Source organism: Tripterygium wilfordii, chromosome 3, assembly GCF_013401445.1.
Source record: "Tripterygium wilfordii isolate XIE 37 chromosome 3, ASM1340144v1, whole genome shotgun sequence".
Classification (NCBI taxonomy): Eukaryota; Viridiplantae; Streptophyta; class Magnoliopsida; order Celastrales; family Celastraceae; genus Tripterygium; species Tripterygium wilfordii.
Window position 1 is genome coordinate 6,582,581 of NC_052234.1, and position 23,292 is coordinate 6,605,872.

The 23,292-nt window shown below is 35.4% G+C and overlaps 3 protein-coding genes across 4 annotated transcripts; 2 read left to right on the plus strand and 1 right to left on the minus strand.

Annotated features, from left to right (window-relative positions):
- The first annotated feature begins 2,182 nt into the window (after nt 1-2,182).
- On the plus strand, nt 2,183-2,965 carry LOC119995554. Its single transcript, XM_038842068.1, has 2 exons — nt 2,183-2,623; nt 2,699-2,965. The coding sequence occupies exons 1-2, from the start codon at nt 2,183-2,185 to the stop codon at nt 2,963-2,965; spliced, it is 708 nt and encodes a 235-aa protein (XP_038697996.1).
- A 4,077-nt stretch (nt 2,966-7,042) lies between these two features.
- On the plus strand, nt 7,043-9,299 carry LOC119995018 (protein BASIC PENTACYSTEINE1-like). Of its 2 annotated transcripts, none has more exons than XM_038841376.1 (2): nt 7,043-7,214; nt 7,957-9,299. In XM_038841376.1, exon 2 carries the CDS (start codon nt 8,068-8,070, stop codon nt 8,965-8,967), a length of 900 nt encoding a protein of 299 aa, XP_038697304.1. In that variant the 5' UTR covers nt 7,043-7,214; nt 7,957-8,067; the 3' UTR covers nt 8,968-9,299. The 2 variants fall into 2 exon arrangements, with proteins under 2 accessions (XP_038697304.1, XP_038697303.1); XM_038841375.1 differs by having other exon boundaries at nt 7,059-7,214; nt 8,063-9,299.
- A 3,504-nt stretch (nt 9,300-12,803) lies between these two features.
- Nucleotides 12,804-14,161, minus strand: LOC119995017 (putative clathrin assembly protein At1g25240). Its single transcript, XM_038841374.1, has one exon. The coding sequence runs from the start codon at nt 14,070-14,072 to the stop codon at nt 12,927-12,929; it is 1,146 nt and encodes a 381-aa protein (XP_038697302.1). The 5' UTR covers nt 14,073-14,161; the 3' UTR covers nt 12,804-12,926.
- Nucleotides 14,162-23,292: the final 9,131 nt, after the last annotated feature.

A 23,292-nucleotide genomic window follows, 5' to 3' on the forward strand; every position in this document is an offset into this window, starting at 1 on the left:
TTAAGCATTGAGCCCAATTGAACGCTTCAATTTGATGTCAACGATAAGGCCTTTTCTTGCTTGTGCTTCGTTAACCCTTTTTTTCTAAGACTAATACGGCCCATGCATTTATCCGGGTATTTTTTTTGGTGTATATAAATTTGATTTTTGTACTCATTTGTTTCTAGAAGAATCAACTAAGAAAACAAACATGATAAAGATTCCAGTAGTGTGTGGCATGCATTCATTGGATATGGTTTTCAATGGGCCCCTTGCTATAATGTCACCACACCCAATGAATACATGTCACGCACTGCTGGGATAGTTATTGCTAGGATCCCTAACTTTGTTGCTAAGAAATTTAGGAGGTTTGTTCCCCAAATACCGAGAAAAATTTCATGGCCTCCTATTTATATGTTAGGGTTAGATAATTAAGAAACCAAAAACTAGAGGAATTATGAAACTGTCAGCGTCGGGCCCGCTTGAATGCCCCAGGCCGAATAGCATTTACTTAATTCCATCAAAAATTACCAAGAATATTATAAAAATAAGTACAAAAGTGTGATGAAATATATGCACATCAATATACCACGAGCTAACTAAGGTCAAGCAAACCTCTGAATAGATCTTTTGATAATCGAATATAAATCCAAAATCAAAAACATGATAAGAGGCTCAATAGTCGTACATATCTGAATGATCCTAGCTATAGTCAACGGAGCACCTAATAAACAGATTGTCTTATAGATTCTAAAAATATAGAAATACCCACAAGAATACCTGTTGGGCTCATCGAAATTAGAGGACAGTCTAACTAGCTTAGGACGGTCTGAGATCTATCAGATCAACTCCATAAGAAAAGAACGTATCAACAAATGAGAGTGAGTCACAATACCTATGGGAAAATGATATATATCTCAGCTCATTCCCAGTCTATGTGACAAGTTTATATAAGCATGCCAACATGACATTAATTTTTAAAAAAATCTCACTCTTTTTTAATGACCCATATATCCTTCTAATCCTAACCCTTTCCCCCTCCTCTTGCCCCTGTCGCATATCATTGCTCTTGTCCGTTTTGTTCAATCACAGTCGCAAACTTCTGTCACCTGCTTCTTGCAAGAAGAGGTGCCACGATCACAATCACCCCAACAAAATCTCCGGATCCGGCAGCGGCAAGTCCCATTGTGCTAAGAGAAGGTACTTGCATATTGGAGGCGGACCTACCAGACATCCGACCCACTTTTCTTTCCTTTCTCCTCCATGAATTACATTGTAAATTAGGGCTTAAGCGTTGTTCTTGATGTGCCACCTCACTGCTTTTTTTATATTGAAACTGCATTTGTTATTGTGTTTTGTTCTTTTCAAGTTTGGGTGAATGTTGGCTTGAGACAGATTTTTCAGGATGCTTCGGTCTATGCCTTTGTTATGCCATGAACACTTTCTGCAATTCAATGTTGGTGCTACTAATTGGGGTTTTGTAAATTTTTTTGGGTACTGATGGGGTTATCTTTGATTCTATGCTTTAAGGGAGAAGAGCGTGGTGGGCCATTATATTTTCTTGTTCCCCCCTCATTTGAAGTACGTTTCCTTTGGGCATCTCCAACTATGAGTTGGAAATTGGGAATGCAATTTAAATTTTACATCCATGAATAGTTGTGTTTTAGGGGTTGAAAATTTTTTTGATTGCAATGGGGAGTTGTAAAATGGAGATACAATTTAATATTTAAGACTAAAACCCAAATTGAAGGCCCATTGTAATTCCGGCCCGATACTATTTATACTTGTTAAATATATATATATGAATTGTCTAAAAAATAATATCAAAAAATTACTTATTTAATATTTTCAATTTTTCCCACTTAAATGAATTGAAATGTTTGAAATTTTTAATTTCATCCCATCCATTTTGTATCCCGTCCAAAAAATTTTCGCCTTGTTTTTACTTTTGAATTTTGAACCCAAAAATTTGAGAGTCAAAAATTGGCTATATATAGTTGATGTTTGTTCAATAATTCAATATTGGAGCAAACAAGAATCATCATCCTCACATCAAATTTTCATTTTCTTTGTTGTCAAAATGAGTCGTTATCCTGATATCTTAGGTGAACTTCTCAATATAGATGAGGATTCTGATGATGATCTTGATATTACGGTGGCTGCCATGTTGGAAGAAGAAGAACAACACTGAAATGCATCAATTATGCGCCACTGTGGTTCCGTTCCCTGTCATCGTGTTATCAATCGCAACTGGGAGGAAGGCCATCAAAGACTATGGTATGACTATTTCACGGAGGTTCCAGTATTTCCACCTCATCTTTTTCGAAGATGTTTTTGGATGAATCAACATCTCTTCTGTCGTATTGTGTACGACGTTGTCGCTTGTAACGATTATTTTCGTCAGAAAAGAGATGCTCTGGGAATTCTTGGCTTGTCATCACTCCAAAAGGTCACCGTTGCAATCCAAATGTTGGCATATGGACAACCCGTAGATTCTGTTGACGAATACATTCGGATCGGTGAAAGTATTGTTATCCAGTGTCTTCGCCATTTTGTTGCTACTGTTGTTGACGTATATGCCGATCATTACCTGAGGGCTCCTAATTCCAATGATATTGCTAGATTACTCTCCTTCGGAGAACAAGTATGATTCTCAGGCATGTTGGGTAGTATTGATTGCATGCACTGGACTTGGAAGAACCGTCCTACTGCATGGCAGGAAATGTACACTAGACATGCTTGTGAACCTACAATCATACTAAAAGTAGTTGCCTCATCAGATCTATTGATATGGCATGCTTTCTTTGGGATGTTGAGTAGCATCAATGACATTAACGTCCTTGATAGATCTCCTCTTTTTGATGCTTTGTCTCAAAGTTGTACCCCTGCTGTTAACTATGTAATCAACGGCCATGAGTATAACATGGGATATTATTTAGTTGATGGTATCTATCTGGGCTACTTTTGTTATGGACACCGATTTTGATATTGTTGGAAATACCATTCCAACAACTTTCTCCAGTGGTCAGCACTCTGTAGTGGATGAAATGTTTGCCACATTGGGACATATTAGGAGTGGAAAAGTGCACAACCAACTAAAGCAAGACTTAATTGAGCACTTATGGGTAACACATGGCAACTGTGAGTGATTGTCTCATAGTATGCCGCCGAGGAGGGATCCATGGTGGTCATATCCTTGCTCATGAATACATTGAGCCACTCCCAGTCCCAATTCAACAGAGAAAGATGTAAACAAACGCCTAAAAACTCAGTAGATCCTAAGCCCTATTTCGCAAACCAACTTTCTATCAACAAAATCTTGAACAAAACCTGAACGAACTAGTATACAATGATCGATTCATACCTGATTCGAAGCCTGAGTTCAGTGAAAATCGCAAGCTAAAACCCCGGATGCCCATCGCATTGTAGTTGAGGATTTTCGGAGAAAAGAAGGTAATAGATCGATTACAATCTCAAATACAAGATGATTAAACATAGAAAACTTGAAATCCATATCGAAATCGATGCAAACCAACCTGGAATGGAAGCTTCAAGACGGTGACAGTGGATATGTGTTCAACAGAGAAGAAACGAAGAAATGGTTGAAGACAACCCGCGTATTTTCCATCCCAGGGAAAAGAGGTGGAAATTTGGCACCTGAAGCCCACAGGTTGCATAATGCAACCCGATTTGTAACCTGGGTTGGAGCCCCATATTTTGGGATTGGGTTTGTATAATGGTAGTTGGGCCTTTTACAACCCCATTTGCAACCTGGGTTGGAGATGGTCTCATATGTCAAAAATGATATGAAAATCTAATTGCCTAAACCTGTTGGCTAATACAACTTTCTTTGGGTGTGCAAAATTGTTATTGCATCTAACTCAAAAACAAAGTGATTATAATTTGAGTAATTAGAGTAAAAAATAATGTAATTAGAGTCTGATAGTGAAAAAAGTGTAATTACATTGTTTTAAAAAACAAAGTAATTACAGTCTATGTAACTCAGAAATAATGCAATTACATTGTATTTTTCATATTATTATTACATTATTTTTGAAAACTCCAAATTATAATTACATTGTTTTTCAACATTCCAGATTATTATTACATTTTTGTCGAAAACAATGTAATTAAGAATGATCTAATAAAACATATAGACAATTGATCTTGTTTTAAAGAGGATTACATGTTGATTTCGAATATATAATTTTTTTCGAAATCTAACATGTATTTTGAGAGATAAATAATTTTGAATTTTTGTTTAAGAAAAAAAGTACAAATCAATGATGTCATCACATGTTGAAAAATAAATTGGACCATGATAGAAGGGTGTTTTTGTCTTGAAAAAAAAGTCATCCAACTTTTCATGTCACATAGTGATGTGTCAATACCACATAGATTGAAAAGCTTTTGGGATAATATTTGCTGGGATATGTAGTGCTACCGACACCTATGAGAGCGCATGTTATAGGTGTAACAAGAATCCAAAAACCACGCATCAATGTGGTTAACCAGTGTTGAACCAATAAACGTGTCAAAAACTTCATTACTTTCTTGATTAACATTGGCCTTGAAATCCTTCTTATCTTATGCTTCAAATACAAACAAGATTTCTTTCAATGCCCCTTCTACTGATAGTAAGAACATTCCTTATTTGTAGGTCTACCTTTATTCGATGGATTTCTTGACTTGGAATGAGACATACCATGGTTCCCAAACTTCTTTCCTTTATACCTTCCTTTAACTCGTAACACATTAGTAGAAGAGTATTGTCTTTCTTGTCATTCTTTTTGTACTCATTGTTGGTCAATGCATTGTAAAATTCTTTAAATTTAATCTCATTCTTCCCATATAAAAGAATATTATTAAATTCTCATATGAGTCAGACAATGAATTCAAGAGCAAAAGAGTATTGTCTTCATCCTGAATTGTGACATTTAAATTCTGCAAGTCATCCAATATTCTATTATACTCATCCAAGTGCTCCAACATGGAATTACCTAACAAATATTGAAAACAAAATAATTTCTTCCTTAAGTAGAGTTTATTCTCCATTCTCTTGGTCATGTAGTGACCCCCCAAGTTTCTGCCATAACTCCTTAGCATTCGTCTGCTTCATAACATAATATTTCAAAAATTTTGCCAAACATAATCTTATTGTGCTACATGTCTGACGATCCATCTTCTCCCAAACTATGTAAGAAATATGTCATCCGACTTATCACCTAGTGTCACATCCAAATTCTGATGATACAATATATTCATAATTTCACACTATCACATGCTGAAATTATTCTTCCCATCAAACTTCTCTACCTCATAATGACAATCAATATTCAGTCAATCACAATCACAAAACCCATATCTGAAATCAACCAATGCGAAAAACTCTAAAAATCACAGACCTAAGCTCTGATACCAATTTGTCGTGCTATAATCGACCCACAAACAAAGTTCACAAGGATTGACTAAACCAATAAAAAGATCTAAGCAAATCAGAGATATAGAATCAAGCAAAAGCAGTAAAGAATGCAATAAATTGACTTGGTTCGACAATAACTTATGTCGACGAGTAGCAGAGGATCCAGATCCACTATATTAGAGAAGATTTACAATGAGTGAAACTCACATCTTACATGAGGATCAAAGTTTCTCTCTCAAGGATGGCTCTCTAACTCTCTATTTTTCTCTCTCACGATCATAAACTGTTACAAAAAGAAATCTTTAAACCTTCTAAGTATAACAAACCTAGAATTTGCGTCAATTACGATTTTACCCATCTTATTTTTGAGCCAATTCCTACAACGGTACCGCTGTGGGCACTACTATGCCAAACAGGCGCATAGTATTTTATTTACAAGATAAGAAAATTAAATGAAAATGTAACCATGAAAAGTAATTATCACTAATCCATATGAAACCTAATTTTATTGATTGTTCAATTTGTACATATATATTTATTATGTTGTTCAACAATGTTAATGTTGACGATCACTAATTTATTAGTCTGCCTTCCAAAGGAAAATTACTAGCTTCGCTGTCAATAATTTTCCCTAAACATTGCTGATTGAATTTCTTATGTTCGTTTTGCTTGTCTAATATCTTCCATGGAACTACTAATCACTAAGTAAATGTCTAAATGTAGTTAGGTCCTTTCTTGGTGAGGAGACAAATTAGCCCATGCACAGCGATGGATTAGTTGCTAGTGAGCTTTACTTTTGATTTGGAATGTCAAAATCTATCAAATATTCCATTTTCTAATTGTTCTCCCAACCCCACATTGGGGACCCAAAAGAAAGAAAGAATTTGTGCTTAGTCGCATATAGTACGCAAGTGAAAATACCAACAAATAAAAAGAGAGAGAGAGAAAAATACCATTTTCGTCATTAATGAAATAAAAGGTAAAAATCACACACAAAAAAAGGTGAAGAATATTATTTTTAAGAGAATAAAATATGGTGGGTACCCTCGAATGGCATTAAAAGGATAAGAATTTTGTACTAATAATAAGGTTTTCTTTTTCTTTTTGCCTAAAAAGATTTATGTTGTTCTGTATGGGCAGGGATGGTAAAAAGAATCGGTTTCGAATCGCATAACATCATGTGTTTAAGAAATATTGACATGTTTGGACCCTAATCGGGATTGAATTTCGGGATTAACTTAATTGACCAATTCCGAATTGGTTTAAATTCAAATAATAACCTAATCCGGATTAGGATCTGAACAAGTAAACCAGACATGATTCTTTGTTTGAACCCGAACCTAGACGTGGTTTTAGATCATACAAAATTTTTGTATTTGGACCCGAATTTTAGATATATAACTTATGTTTAAACTTGATTTAATTTAGATCAGACAAATTCAATTATCCAGATGGGATATAATTTTGTCACCTCTATCCACTATCGATGGTGGCATATGCCTTTTTGAGTTCCACTTCTGCCCTACTAGAAAACAACACCTCTCTCTCTGGGTCTCAGATTTTACTTTATTATTCTTTTTCAAAGAAGGACAAAAAAGTATTTATAAATACATATTCTATATATTGTTTACAAGGGTCTCTCTCATTCTCTCTCTGTTTCTCTTCCCTCTCACATCTTTGGGGGCCTTCTCTCTCATCTCTCTTCCTCTCCTATCTCTTTCTCTCTCTTTCGGGTTTCTCTCTCCTCTCTCCTCTCACACTTTCTCTCTCCAGAAGAGGCAAAACCCTAAAGAGTCGTTTACATCTCTCCCAAGTAAGTTTTCTCTCTCCTATATCTTTCTCTTTCTAAAATTTTTGAAATATATGGGTCCTTGGTACTATAATATAATACCTGCCATATATATATATATATATATATTTATATGCATTTTGGATATGATGTGATTCCCCGGATCATTGGCATTTACTGGTTGAAGTGCACCATGGATCTGTTTGCAGATCGTCCATGGGAAATCGCACAATGTTGAAAGTCCACGATCTGTTCCCGATTTGACCTGGATAGTGTAGATCTAGGTTTTAGGGATTGAATGACCTAGCCCTATAGAAATGTTGCAAAATGTAGACGAATTCGAATCTTTAGTATAGTAATCAGAATTGTGAAGCTTACATTCCCATCGATCTGTATTCTGGCGCTCCATTTTGTTTTTTGGGTCGGTGAAAATGATGTTAGGTTTTACATTTTTTATGTTTGATTTGATGCAATGAAATGAAAGGAGGATGTGAGATCTAAATCTGTTTTCTTCAATCTCCACTGTGTTCGCAAACCAAACTGGTGAATGGGCATCTTCATTTATAGATTTTATGTGCCATTTTTCAGATCTAATTGTGTGGATGTTGACATATGTTATAGAGGCTATTTTTTTTTGGCAATTTTTTGAGGCATTTCATGGGTAGCTTTTTCCTCATATTTATGTTTAGTGACTCTGTTTAGCAGCTTGTCTTCCATTTTCATGTCCTGTTTTCTGTTTCTTCAATTTGGGTTTCCTATTTTATAGGCACTAAGGGTGGTTGATGACCGCTTTAATCAGGATGAAGATGCCATTAATGGGTTATTCTAATTATAACAAGTGTTTTTCTTTTAATCTTCACCCTTACGTGTAGCCTTGATGGACGATGATGGGCTGAATATGCGCAACTGGGGTTACTATGAAACCCCTTCATACAAAGCTCAACTCAATCTGCAGCTCATGACTAACATGGCTGACCGAGATACAAAGCATTTTCTTCCTGGGCGTGATCCCAACATTATGGTTGGTAACCATGGAGCCTTTCATCCGCGGGATTGCATGGTTACTGATGCTTCTATACCCATGAACTACATGAGGGAAGGATGGATGGGCCAGAGAGAGAAGTTCTTAAACATGTTACCTGTGAGCCCACATTATCCAATGCTTCCTGAGACTTCTGGAGCTCACTCCCTCCACATTCTACAGCCACCCAATTCTTCAAGAGATGAGAGGGTGCCTAGAATTGATGAGAGGGTGCCCAGAATTGATGAGAAGCCAGCTAGAGTTGATGACAGGCCCGCTGAAATTGAAGAGTCGAGTGGAAATAAAGGAGTACAATCGAAGAAACGTCAAGGTGGGGGTGCATCGAAGATCCCTAAACCAAAGAAGGCAAGGAAGCCAAAGGAGAATGGTGGTAATGCCGCTCCTCGCGTGAAGCCAGCTAAAAAGAGTTTGGATGTTTTCATAAACGGTATTGACATGGATATTTCAGGAATTCCTATACCGGTATGCTCATGCACTGGGGCTCCGCAACAGTGCTATCGATGGGGCTGTGGTGGTTGGCAATCAGCATGCTGTACTACAAATGTGTCGGTGTATCCTTTGCCAATGAGTACCAAAAGACGGGGTGCTAGGATAGCAGGGCGAAAGATGAGTCAAGGTGCATTTAAGAAGGTGTTGGAGAAACTTGTTGCCGAAGGCTATAACTTCGGGAACCCAATTGATCTGAGGACTCACTGGGCTAGGCATGGCACCAACAAGTTCGTCACTATCAGGTAGATTAACATTGTTGGTACTACCATTGCATATGGTCCGCTTCAGTTGTATAAATTACTGTGGCTTATGCAGAGTTCTGTCTGGTTTTCTGTAGTTCATCGATATCCTTGATACATGTTCCTAAACGTTTCTCTTTTAAATTGTTGTTGATCTTTTATTTATGCTTCTGTTATATGTGCAACCGGTGATTTCTGGTTACCAGGATTCGGAATGTGGATGCCTTGTCATATATTGAATCCATTTTTGAAAGTATCTTTTCACCATTTGTGAAAGTTGCCTCAGTCATTTGTCCTTTGTACCTCTCTTCATGCAATGATAACTCTTTTTTCCCCTAATTTCCCTCTCCTAGCAATGGTGTGTAGGGTTTTTTTTCCCCTGAATGGAAAAGGAACTCAGTGAAGAAGAACTGAGGGAGCACAACCCTTTAGAAAGGAAAAATGTGAATGTACTTGAGGAGTATATGCGAATTTGATTATGCTGCAACCTGTTGATGTTGTCATAGTGACTGCCTCAATGAACATGTTGTGATTGATACCATTTTATCTCATTGCATATCTTATATACAACTTTTGACACTATACTAAAGAGCTTGCTGCCTCTTAGATGTTCCCAATTGTCTGTTGAAGAGGGGGAGTTATATTCATGATTTGCCAATGATAATTATGGTAGTAAAGTAATAGTCTCTCTTGCCTGTGGAATGGAGGCTGTGCGCATGTGACCCTCTCCTAATTTTGCAGTGGCGTGAGTTTTTGGACTAGATTCCCAACCCAAAGCCCCCCCCCCCCTTTTTTTCTTTCTTTTTTCTTGTTCTTTGTTTTTCTATTTTCTTTTTCCACTCTTTTGTTTTCTGGTCCTCCTTGACATTTTTTGCTTCAACAAGGCTAAATTCGCGATATTTTAAAATATTACCCACTTTAGGTGTACTTATTGTTGAACTGGCTGTGTAGTAGTATTTGTTTTTGCTGCTATCATGGTGGAAAGTATTTGTTTTCTAAGCATTCATCTGAAGTCAAGTATCATGATTCTTGTCCTTTTTTTTTTCCTTTTTTTGCATAAGAAAGATATAGAATCTTTCCTTTTAGCTTCAAGAAAAGGATTCATCCTCTTTAAGTTTTTGCTTGCTCTACTACCTCTCTTTTTTTCTGCATTGTCTCCATGTCGTTTCTCTCTGTTTACATATTCTTTTATTCGTACAGTAATTTATGTGGTCATTGCATGCCATAGGGATTGTGAACATCCGTTCTCACCTTTTTTTCCCTGTCTTCTACAAAAAAATAAATCCATTGAAATAATTGGAAAATATATTTCTTTTGCATGTGTGTAAGTTGTTTTTGCTTGGGGTGGAAGGGCCTGTTAGACATTTTCTATTCCCAATTATTTTTGGAGTAAAGATGACGCCCTAAACCAGTTTACTTTATCTGGAAATTGGATATGCATTTATGTCTGCATGAGTGAGCAATTGGAATTTTTTTTTTGTTCATCTTTTCTGCTTGTTATTTTATATACTATTTGATCGATTTTTTTAGTTAGAAGATTGTTGAACTCCTTTTGGATATATTGAGCTAAATTTGGTCAGCATCTTATACTGTCTTGTTGGATATACATACATGAAATTATGTTTGCTCGAGTCTAGACACACGTAATAATGTTATTAGAGAAGAAATTTGGTTTGGATTTTATTACTTAAGGTTACAAGTGCTGATAGGCTCTTTGTTATATCATTCAGAGTCTTGATTTCTTATCTTTGTATTTGGCTGCTTGAGCTGGTTTCGAAAAATATTTGGAGTCTGTAAATCATATGTTGGTATATCTTCATTGATGTGATGATTATTTGTCGTTGAGTTTGATTGCTGAAGAAGTCGTAGTCATCCAATAAATGGCTACAAAAAAAAAAAAAAAAGAAGTTATTTGGTGAATGTGATAAAGGCTTTCGGTGCCTTGTTAATGTACAGTTGTAGTTGTGCATAATCAATTGCGCTGAACTTTCTCTGGTGGTGTCTGTTATCGCGGTTGAAATTAAAGGCCAGACGGAAGGAACCAAGTTTTCTATTTTGAAAGAGGATGTGTTAATATTTGATAATTACTTTGAGCTGGCCAACAAAGTAGCTCTCGTAGTCTTGTTACTTGGGCTTGCGGGGGGGCCCAGGGGAGTCTTTGACAATTGAGGATTCTTTGTTTAGAAATTCGCATTTGGAAGTGCAACAATTCAATAGATGCGATTTATTTATTTATTTTGTAACTGGACGAAAAAACTTGATCAATCCATATCAATCCTAGGGAATATTTGGGACAATTCAAAGCTAAGGACGCTTTAGCCTTGGCTGGTTTGTATTGATGTTTTAGAGAGTCAAATGAGGAGGATTAAGAGGAGAGCAGTAGCGAGAAGGAGTTCGGGGTTGTAAGGTAAGAAAAAAGTTTGGGTTTATTAATTCTTGATTCATCCAATTTTTTTCATTCCCTTCAATTTTAAGAAGGGTATTTTTGTAACTTACATTTTTTTAACTCCCCTTAACTCTTGTTAACTCTACCAATTTCTTTTCCTTTATGATGGCTATCCAAACAAGAAAAATGACATATCATTTCCTCCTTTTTTTTTTTTTAAATCTATCTAAACATGAGGAAGGGAAATGTATTTTACGTTTTACTATCTTCCCTTTCTTCCTTTCATTCCTTCTATTTTCTTTCCTTAAATCTCTTAATCCAAACACACCCTTACAGTAAATGTTGCTTTTGGTCACAAATAGATATTCTATGTTACAACTCAATCATTTAAAGTCCAAACGTTGCAAATTTGATACTAACTTTACTAAGTTGTTTCATGGTCATATTTTGTTGAGTTTCAGTCAGTCAACATGCTGACCTGACATATTAACTAAATGGTAAATGATTAAATAATGACATGACAGTACGAATATAATAGATAGTTAAACCTCAAGAAGCAGAGGATAGAGAAAATAGATAGTTAAAGTTTGAATTGAATTATTATTAAAATAATATATCATTATATAGTTCTAATAGAATAATTCTAATTGAATTATTATTCATTATTTTATTTTTGTTATTCATTATTTCCTTTTTATTAAGTGTCTTGTACCATAATGATATACGTATTGTTATATTAGAGTAATATAAATATCTACATAATTATATACATATAGTGTTATATTAGAGTAATATAAATCTAATGAAATTACATCCGAGCCATTAGTTGGAATGGTAAAGATGATGTGTATCGCTCTATTGATTAGGGTTCAACAAATGACCAATGGTGAACAGTTAATGCTTTGCTCAGGAAATTGAATTAGGGCTAGAATCATGCACTGTAATATGTATAGTTGTACTTGTATATATCAATTAACCAAAAATGAGATTTATGTCAAAAACCCTATAGTAACATATTTTCAGCATCTTCTTATAAATTAAATACTCCCTTTATCCCATTTTAATTGTCCTCTATTCCTTTTTGAGATGTCCCAAAATGCATGTCTATTTTAATTAATTAAAACTAATTTCATAAATTTTCCCCATCTTACCCTTAAATTGAAAAGCTAATGGATTGAATTCCCAATGAGTCATTGACATCTTAATTGTCATCTATAAATGAGGGTATAAATGTCAAATTGAAGAGGAGTAATACAATTTTTTAAACTGTGTGTAAAATTGAAGGGGACAATTAAAATGGGATGGAGGGAGTATAAATTTTTTGGTAACAAGAACTTCAAACCAATTTTGTTTATCCGTCCTAACAACCGAGACAAACACTGAAAGAAGTAATGATATTATCGATCACCTGGGGAATAAAAAAATAAAGTAAATTGAAAATGATTAATGAATCGAAACACATATAGAATTGAAACCAGAATTGTCCTGTTTTAACAAAATTCATTAGGTATTGCTGAAAGGCGAAAGCTCCTTGAAATTGAGCAACGCAAATCCCTATAATCCAACAATTAACTAGTTAATCAGAAGCTAATCAAATCCGGAAGTTCTTGTTTAGAAGCAGGAGCACCAATAACATTAATTGGGACAAGAGGTAGAAGATCATTATTAGGAGAGATTTCAAAAGGGTTGTTTGTGATCTTTCTCTCGTAAAACCCAATCATCAATCCTTCATTTACCTTGAAATCCTCATCAAAAGTCTCCCATTTGTCTGTTATGATTGTTTGCAGCCCATCTCTTGTTGTTAATTCCATGTTTCCTCTTACCACTATGTCCGTACTATAACCATCCTCCTCTGCCTCCTTCTTCGATACGCCATTGATTATTCTCTCAAGCTCCAGTATGTCTTCTTCTGGGATTTTCTTCACGTTCGGACAATCTGTTGCGTTAATGACGCCAAAATCTCGACAAAGCTCGAAATAAACGGAGAGTTGTTCACCCTGTGTCGTTGCTTTCTGCAGAACCTTTAGAGCCAGAGCAGCTTCAGTTTTATTGGCTGAATATATATTCAACAGAACCCTTGAAATTCCATTACATATTCTGCTATATGTTTCGCATAATTCGATGATCACGCAATCCATAGCTTCGAGAATTAGAATCACCCTCACGTTCCTCGCTTGTGGCTTGATTTTCATTAGCAAATCGAGCAACAATTGCCATTTCTGCAACCTCTCTAGCTCCTGCATCAACGGACCCTCAGAGGGTTTCGATGTTTTGTCGTAGAACACAACGGATCGTTGATCAAGAAAAGCATAATATGCTCGAACGAATGCCTCGAACCCCCATATTTTGTAAGGATTAGAATGACAGTCTTGAAAATTTGAAAGATCGAATGGGAGGCGTCCGATCCATTTTACCGCTGATGTCTTGCAGCAAAAGACACCATGCATCAACATTAACCCCTTGAGAGCTACAATCCAGCTATGAGTCTTGCCCATTCGCATCGAGATAGCGTACATAAGAGGCTTGAGGGTGACAGGGGAGGCTCGAACCCAGGCGAAGACTCGGTTAACATTCCTATAATCAATGCCGGTGTCGTCGTGGCTGGTGGCCTTGATGATTGCCTCCTCAAGAGCAGGGTTCCGGGCGGAGGTACGCCGGGCAAGAGATGAAACCAAAATGCTGTTCCTGTCCTTGAGGGCCCCGGCGGCCCTCTGCCACATTTTCATTTCCCCCAAAATCTAATGTCCCTCAAAGGTTTTTGCTTTAAAGGGGACTTTTTTTCCCCCTATTTTAAGCATCTTTGTATAGTTTGTCAATCCTAACCTCTCTTCTCCTCCTGTTATTTTGGTTATCAACTTCTTCTCAACTGAATTTGTCCTATATTTTTAATTATAACAAAGAAAAAACAAATATGACATGGTAGTTGAAAATTTTGTATGATAATGTGGCCTAGTAATTGTAGCTTGTTAAGGTTGTTGCCAAAATAGATTTACAGGTCTTGATGGTTGGTACCAATTAAAAAAGAACAAGGGTGTTAATGGTTGGCATAGGTTTGACTTTGTCTTTTTGGTTATTATTGGGTTTATGATGTGGTGTCACGTTTTTACGCGTTCTTTTTTATTTTATATTTTGAGAAAGCTCATAGAGATGAAGAAATGAAGAATAAACAGGTTGGTGCAACTAGGTATCATAGGCATGTTGTTTTCAAGGGTTTGATCTTGTTGGCTTTTTCTCATTTCTGACAAGATTTTTTTTTTCAATTTTTTTTTTAAGATGGTTTATGATGTAATAATTCTCGCAAGTGCACAATAGACTATGATTAGCATGGTGTATGTAAGTACAAGGTCGATCCCACAGAGACTAATTAATCTAATTAATATACCTAATTTGATGAATGATTGAGATTTGTTGAAAAAGGAAGAATGATTGATGTAAATAAAATAAGCAAGTAAGAAATAAAATTCAGATTTTGTATCCAATAAGAGAAGAACACTAGGACAATGATTTCACATAACGATCCTATCACAAGTATCCAATTAACAAACACACAATTATGGTTCCAATTCAAGGGTTGATTCTTTCTTAAATATATTGGTTTCTTCGTTCGCAGTGCCAACAGATATTATTAACAATGTATTAATCCTGTTCGGTTCGCAATTTTTAACCTAAAGCTAATAACTCATTCCGATATAAAGAACTATAACAATCAATCAATCCCCTAAACCTTGTTCATGGCAGTCGACAATTGATTTCCTTAGTTCCGGTTCCACTAAGACACGTGAATTCGGTTCTTTCCTTAGTCCTAGTTAGATGAGCCTAATTGAACATTCAATTGGTGATCAGGTAATCAAACAAACAATAGACTATAAGCATGGTAATTAAAGACATGAATCATTGAACCAAAATTATGCATTCATTAAATCAAAATACTTGCAATATTCATACTAGGCTACATCAAGCCCTAGCAAAGAGGTTTAATTACAACCTATCTTCCAAGGAACAAAATCAAAATCAAAAAGAGAATTCATAGAAAGAAGATGAAGAAACCCCCTTTAGATTGATGGAATTGTTGTTGGGTAGGAAGCCTTGATTCCTTGAATAGGTTTGTAGCTTCTATTCCAGGAGACATATATTGGGGCGCTCGAGCGGTTATTTGTGCTCAAGCGGCCGTATACAAGATTCAACTTCAATATTGCTTCTTTCTTGACGTAATTTCATCCAACTTTGTATCTTTCCACTTCATAATTTTGCGTTGACTCTCCTACAATAAAAACACAAAGAATTTACGTAATATCAATCCAATTCCATCAAAAATACCAAGAGCGAATATAGAAACATGCACAAAAGTGGTATCAAATATGTGCATATCAGTTTACTTGTAACTTGGGTTATTCTCTCAGAAGAGTATTTGTTTTTCCACTAATAATCTAACTTCTTTCATGATTTTTATTTCCATGGGCAACTTTCTTTAATTTCTAAAATTCGATTGATGTTGTTGGTAAGGTTTTGAAAATCGAACTAGTCATCGAATTGAAAAATTTATTGCTTCTTGGTTCAATAGTTCAACTGAGGTTGGATCAGGTTCGAACTAGTTCAATATTTATAAATCATTAAATATAAAATTACTAATCGAATCTTATGTATATTATAACATATTTTAATAATTCGAGTATATTTATTTCATATGTATATTATATATATGTATGTATATGTTTCTATCTAAACTGACCCTTACACATCAGATGACATGTGTCAAGATGGTCCCTACACTTTGCAAGGAATAACCAATCTTTTGGTGACACGTGACAACGACGTGACATTTTTATTTCTAATGTTTGTTCATTTTATAGGATTTTTTTTTGTGGTTGTTGACATGGAATCTAGGGGTCAATTACTAAAATCGGGATTGTTTGAAAATTAGTGTCTAAAACGCTACAAAAGAGGGGATTTTAGTCTTAACAGTTTATCCTCTTCAAAGTTGGTTTGTTGAGGAATAACCAAAATTTCAGCAAGATTATCTCAAAGAGTGTCCAGGAGAAATCGGAGTCTGTTAGTCTTATGTCTATGATTTTTCTCAAACATATTCCCAGTTGAAACACGATGTTGTGAAGTCTGAGCCACGTTCGTCCTGCACTTGAAGGAAGAGGGCATTTTTTCTGGATCTTTCATGCAGAAGTATCAACAGAATGTCGATCTTTAGCTATGTTTTCATAATCTCAAGTTCGAAGCCTACCAATTAGGAAGATGGAAGGCACCACGATTTTCTAGAATATCTACATCCACCTTGAAGAAGGAGCACGATCAAAGAGATACTATCATCGTCCCCATTTCTAGAAGAAAGTTGCAGTTATGAAACCCACTAAACCAGTCACTCCAGCAAGCAATAAGAATGTGGTTTCCCATGATTCCCCATGAAAGAATACGTGAGGGAAGTGCTAGGGAAATAAGAGAAGAGACATCACCATGATTACCATGAAAACTATACAAGAAGAAAGAAAAATATACAAACATCCCTCGTCAACCACAGACCTAACGTTTTCAAATCTTTACTACTTACTTAGGCAATGACTCCGGTAACTTATCTTTTCAATTAGCATGGCTCGGGCTAACGAGTTTTAGATTTGTCCTTTTCTTTTGCTAAAGAACCTTCGTGGCTATATCTTTGGTTTGGCTTGTAAAGTACACCTTGTTACATCTCAGGATGTACCTATTTTCAATGAAATTCCTACTGCATTTCAAGAATGCATTGTTTTTCATTTCTCTCCATTAGAAGTCTTTTCATTCTGGTGATAGTCTTCTGTCTCTTACTTTTTTTAAGATTAACCCTACACAAATTTTAAGTCATTTTATCAGAAGGCAAACCTCGAGCCAATAATTTTGTCTTCTCTAACTATACACAGTCTGTTTGGGGAAGAGGTTAGACTTGGTGCTACACATTATCAAAATCTTTAGACTGACAGCAATTCCTGACACACTTGCATTTTTATCATCAACAACCCCAATACTCATGTTCCCAACATCCAAATTTTTGATTTCTCATGTCCAGCGCAGAAGTCACTGAATAATATATCTATATTATATGCATTATAATGTGTAAGGGCATTTTTATGTAATGCCATATATTAAATTAATGTACACTTTAAACAAAAAATTATAGTAGCTTAGTTGGCCAGAGCATTGGTCTTTTTAATATGATGTTTTGGGTTCAAATCCTACCAGGCATAGTTTTTAGAACCGTACCATGCATGAAACCATGTTGGCTAAAGGTTCGAGGTTTATACATAAATTAATATAAACTACACTACATCTAAAGGTTCGAGATTTATACACAAATTAATATAAACTACACTACATGAAAACTAAAATGTGAAATTATTTATTTTCATTTATAATTTTTATGGTACTAATATCTTTTTGTTAAATTTTTTTTAAAAAAACATAAAAAGGGAATATACATCTGCAGGGTTGTACGTTAAATGAAAAGCAAATGGGCCGGTACAAATCATAAACCATCTGTTGGGCTATCATTAACATATTTTATACGCAAACTAAGTTAGGGACAAACTTGTAATTTTGGTACTTATGCAGGAATTAGGGCTTTTGCTTAGGGCTGTTATTGGTACGGTTACCGTTACCAAACACGGAATACCGTTACCATACCAATTCTTTCGGTAACTCAAAAAATGTTACCGTTACCGTTACCGGAAGAGTCGGTATACCGATGGTCGGTATACCGATCGATCGGTAATGGTAAGTCGGTAATTGGTAAATTTACCAATTCTTAAACTTATTTAAAAAAGAGAAAGAAAAAAAAAATACATCAAGTAGTATTGTGTTTAATAGTCATTGTATGAAAGTACAACACTTTCATCTTGCCTACAATACCAATAATAAAAGTAATAGATTAATGAGAAGGATCATTGTGCTACATGTGAATAAGAGAAAATACCTATCAATCGGAGAAAAAAAGAAAGGAGAATTCACATAACATTATTCCAACAATCTATAACGGAAAATCTTTCATTTCATTAATTTCTAATATTTTTAGTATCCGAAGTGTTTTAAACTCCATAGCATGAAAGCTAGAAGAAACAAGATAAATAAAGATAAAAGACCATAATGGAAATGGAGAAGAAAAGCATGTAATCAATACCAACAAAGCATTTTGTTATGTAGCAAACGCTGCTTTAAAGTTAATGAAATTGCTACGAGTGATATATAAATGATAACCCTAAAAATAATAAATGGTCTAGATTAAATTAGATCAATCTAATGGTCATAATTAAATAAAACTAAAACTAAAAATAATATTAATATATATTTAATATATATGTCGGTAATCGGGAAATTTACCGGTTTTGAACTTTGCTTACCGTTACCGTTACCGAAATCATCGGTAAATTTACCGTACCGAACAATTGGTAACGGTATACCAATCTTCTGTTATTTTCGGTAACCAATTGATCGGTAATGGTATACCAATGGATAATTTACCATACCAATAACAGCCCTACTTTTGCTTTTTAGACATTTAGTGGTGCGTGTCCTCCCTCAGTTTCTCTTCTTTTCTAAAGGCGGTCTACTTGGTCTTGAGTTCCTCGGCCGCATCTTTTGGTCTTGTAATCCTACAAGTTATCCTATTTTTTATTTTACCACTAATTTCTTTATGTTATGATCCTAATTTTTTGTATTAGGCAGTGATGTTATACGGCGCGTTTTAGCCTACTGAGTCTTGTGTTGGTGTTAACATGTGTAATATTCTTATTGGCCAATTTGGTTTAAGTCGATTAATTAGTTAGTTAATATTGATTAGCTCAGCTTGTATGTTTTTATGAATGAATGAAATGAGAAACTCTTCTCATAATTCCTCCGTATTTCCTCCATTTCGCTATTAACAACCACTATGTTAGGTCAAAAACGTTAGAGGCTTAATATTGGTATCAGAGCCATCCGCCATAGCCTTTTGTTCCCTTCCTTTGCTAACTCGTCGTCATACTCGTTCTTCTACCATCGATACCCGAATGACTATAGTTGAACCTAACTTGGAGCAGTTGTCTGTACCTTTCCAGAAATTAAGTTCTATGATTGGTGGTGATAGTCTCGATTCTAAATTGGAAGCATAATTCGAGAAATTGCGTCTTGATAGGATGAAATAGAAGGATGTTGATCTCGGATTTACTACTGCTGATGATAGATCTGAGTTAGGGTTACCTCGTCTTAAACGATGAACTGAAGGAACTGATGGTAGAGGTTTGTCTCATCGTCAACGTTGGCAAAAAATTGGCTTTTCAAAGTTTACTTAGGGAAGTGATCCTCTTCCGTGGATACACAAATCTGAGTCATATTTCCTCTTTTATGGCACTTTAGAGCATCAAAAGGTTGTTTTAGCTTCTTTCAATTCGGAGGGGGAGGTGCTCCAGTGGTTCAAATAGATGGATTGTCTTCAGTCCACTCCCCGCTGGGAGGATTTCATCATAGCTCTATGTAGAGAGTTTAGTCAATCTGACTTTGAAGATAGTGCAAAATCACTCTTCAAATTAAAACAGGTAGGAACTCTCGGTGCCTATGTTAGTGAATTTCGAAGACTTGCAAATAGGAACTACTGGATGAGTCCAAAGTTGTTAAAGAATTATTTTATAAGGGGTCTAGTACCTGAATTACGTTATGATGTAAAGTTGTTGAAGCAAGAAACTACTCAATATGCAATTTCTATAGCTCTCCAGATTGATACTAAATTGAATCACTTAGAAATTGGCACAGTAAACCTATTCCTCTCAAACTTGATGGTACTACTACTATATCTAGTTCTCTAGTTCCAGCACCAGGTTGCTAAACCACCTATTACTCCTACTATCAAACAACCTTATAAGACCTACCTGTGAGGAAAATTTCTCCGAAGGAGTTGCAAGATAGGAAACAAAAACTATTTTGTTTTTACTGTGATGAAAAATTTGTGTGAGGACATAAGTGTGATAAAAGGCAACTACTACTATTAGAGATTACTTTTTAGGATGTAGTTGAAGAACAAAATGAGAATGTTTTGGAGGTAGTTCCAGAAATAGAATTCCAACAACTAGCCCTTAGTAGTTGTGCATTTTATGGGATAGCAGAGAATCAACGTATGGAAACAATAAAGATTAAGGGAATTCCTAAGAATTAGCCATTATTGGTGTTAGTTGATTCTGGTAGTACACATAACTTGGTGAATTTTAGGTTGTTGAAACAAATTGGTTGACATTGTGAAAAGACTAAAGAGTATGAAGTCATGATTGTTGATGGAGAGAAGGTCAAAGGAATGGGTTGCTGCAGCAATATTCAGTTAACTTTGGGGGCATATTTGTGTGATACTAGTCTTTTGGTATTGCCTTTAGGAGGGTGTTAGTCTTGTCTTATGGAACTTCCAAAATCTTACAATGGAATTTAGTAAGGATAATAGGACCTATGGTTGAGTAGTGAAGTGTCTAATCTTCCCTTGGTTCAGGAAGCTTATCTGCATAAAATTGAGAAACATTTACAAGGAACCAATCTAAGCTTATTGTTGTATTCACAAGAGACTCTTGTACCTAATTCCTTTGACAGTATGCTAGAACATCAGAAGATGGAGCTGCAATCTTTATTGAATTAATATGATTCAATCTTTCAGTCTCCAACATATTTACCTCCTATTAGAGCACATGAATCACATCATTTCTTTGATTGAAGGTGCCTAACCACCTAGCAAGAGACCATATCACTATGGACCTCTATAAAAATAGAAATTGAGAAAGCTGTATAGGAGTTCTGTAGGTTGGTTTCATCAGACACAATCACAGTCCATTTTGATCTCTCGTCTTATTGGTTAAAAAGAAAAAAGGCACATAAAGGATGTGCGTGGACTACAAGAAGCTCAACTAACTAACAATCAAAGATAAGTCTCTTATACCTTTAATAGATGATCTACTTGATGAATTAAATGGAGCTCAATATTTCTCTAAGCTGGATTTGAGGGTTGGTTACCATCAAATCGGAATGTATGAACAAGACATAGAGAAAACTACTTTTAGAACATATTCTGGGCATTGTGAATTTCTTGTCATGCCATTTAGATTGACAATTGCTCCAGCAACCTTTCAGAGGTTAATGAATGATATCTTTAAAGAATTCCATTGGAAATTTGTGCTAGTCTTTTTTGATGATATTTCGGTATATAGTACCAGCTGGGAGGTCAATTTGCAGCACTTGAGGGAAGTTTTTAATAGATTACAGCAACATTAGCCGTTGGTTAAAAGGCAAAAGTGTGCCTTTGGTCAATAGAAGGTAGAGTATTTAGGACATATAGTTTCAAATGATGGGGTAGCAACTGATCCTACTAAGTTGACAGCTATAACATATTGGCCAATTCTAAAAAAAAGTAAAGGAGTTAAGGGGATTCTTGGGCTTCACTGGATATATAGAAAGTTCATTCCAGAGTACAGGAAGATTTGTCATCCACTAGATAAAGTAACTAAGAAGAATAGTTTTGTGTGGACTAATTTGGGTTCAGAAGCCTTTGCAAAGATTAAAAGCATCATGATCTCACCTTAAGTTCTAGCATTACAATATTATTCAATAATGTTTGAATTAGAGTGTGATGCCTCAGAAACTGGTATTGGTGCAATGCTACAGTTGAATAGTAGACTAGTGGCATTCACCAGTCAATCTTTGGGCCCCAAAAACGAAGGTTTTTCTACATATGAGAAGGAATTAATTGCCATTATGTTTGTTGTAAAAAAGTGACAGAATTACCTACATGGAAGACATTTTGTGATCAAGACTGATCGTCAAAGTTTGAAACACTTCTTACATCAAAGAGTTGGATCACCATTTGAACAAAAGTGGGTATCTAAATTGTTGGGGTATGACTATGAGATCTGATACATGTATGGAAGAGAAAATGTCGTGGCTGATGCCTTTTCAAGAATTTGCAGATGGAACAAGAAAGGATGAAGACTCAAGTGGATAAGCGCAGAACTAAAAGGGAGAACAATGTTGGTGATTTGGTTTACATGAAATTAACTCCATATTAGTTACCTTCTTTAGCATCTCATAGCTACCAAAAATTGCATCCAAAGTTCTATGGACCTTATAAGATTTTCGAAAGGATTGGTACAGTAGCCTATAAGCTTCAACTCCCTTCTAATTTCAGAGTTCATCTAGTTTTCGATATCAGTTGTCTTAAGAAAAGTATAGGTCCAGATGTAGTTTCTACTATTACACTACTCCCTTCTAATTTCAGAGTTCATCTAGTTTTCGTTATCAGTTGTCTTAAGAAACGTATAGGTCTAGATGTAGTTCCCACTATTACACTACCTTAGTTATTGATCCAGGCTTGGTACAGGCTCAGGTTCTTCATGCTGTGTTGCAAAGAAGAATTTACAAGAAATGTGATGTTTTAGGAATCCAACTCTTGGCACACTAGTAGGATCATGCATTGGAGGAGGTTACATGGGAAGATCATGCAGATTTTGTAGTCAAGTATCCAGATTTCAAGTTTTAAATAGTTTTACATTATGTTTCACAAATGGGTTATCTTGAGGACAAGTTTGTTGTCGAGGGGAGGGTAGTTGTTATGATCCTAATTTTCTGTATTAGGTAGTGATGTTATATGGTGCATTTTAGCCTATTGAGTCTTATTTTAGTGTTGACACGTGTAATATTCTTTCTGGCCAATTTGGCTTAAGTTGGTTAATCAATTAGTTAAAAATGCTGATTAGCTCAACTTGTATGCTTTTACGAATAAATGAAATGAGAAACGCTTCTCCCAATTCCTTAGTATTTTCTCCATTTCGTCATTAACAACCTCTGTGCTAGAACAAGCACACCATAGGCTTTACACTTTATGATTGATTCATATTGGGAATTTGATTCGTAGAAGAGATTGGGAGATGGTGAGGTGAAAATCTAAAAGGTGGAAAGCCAATTGATTTT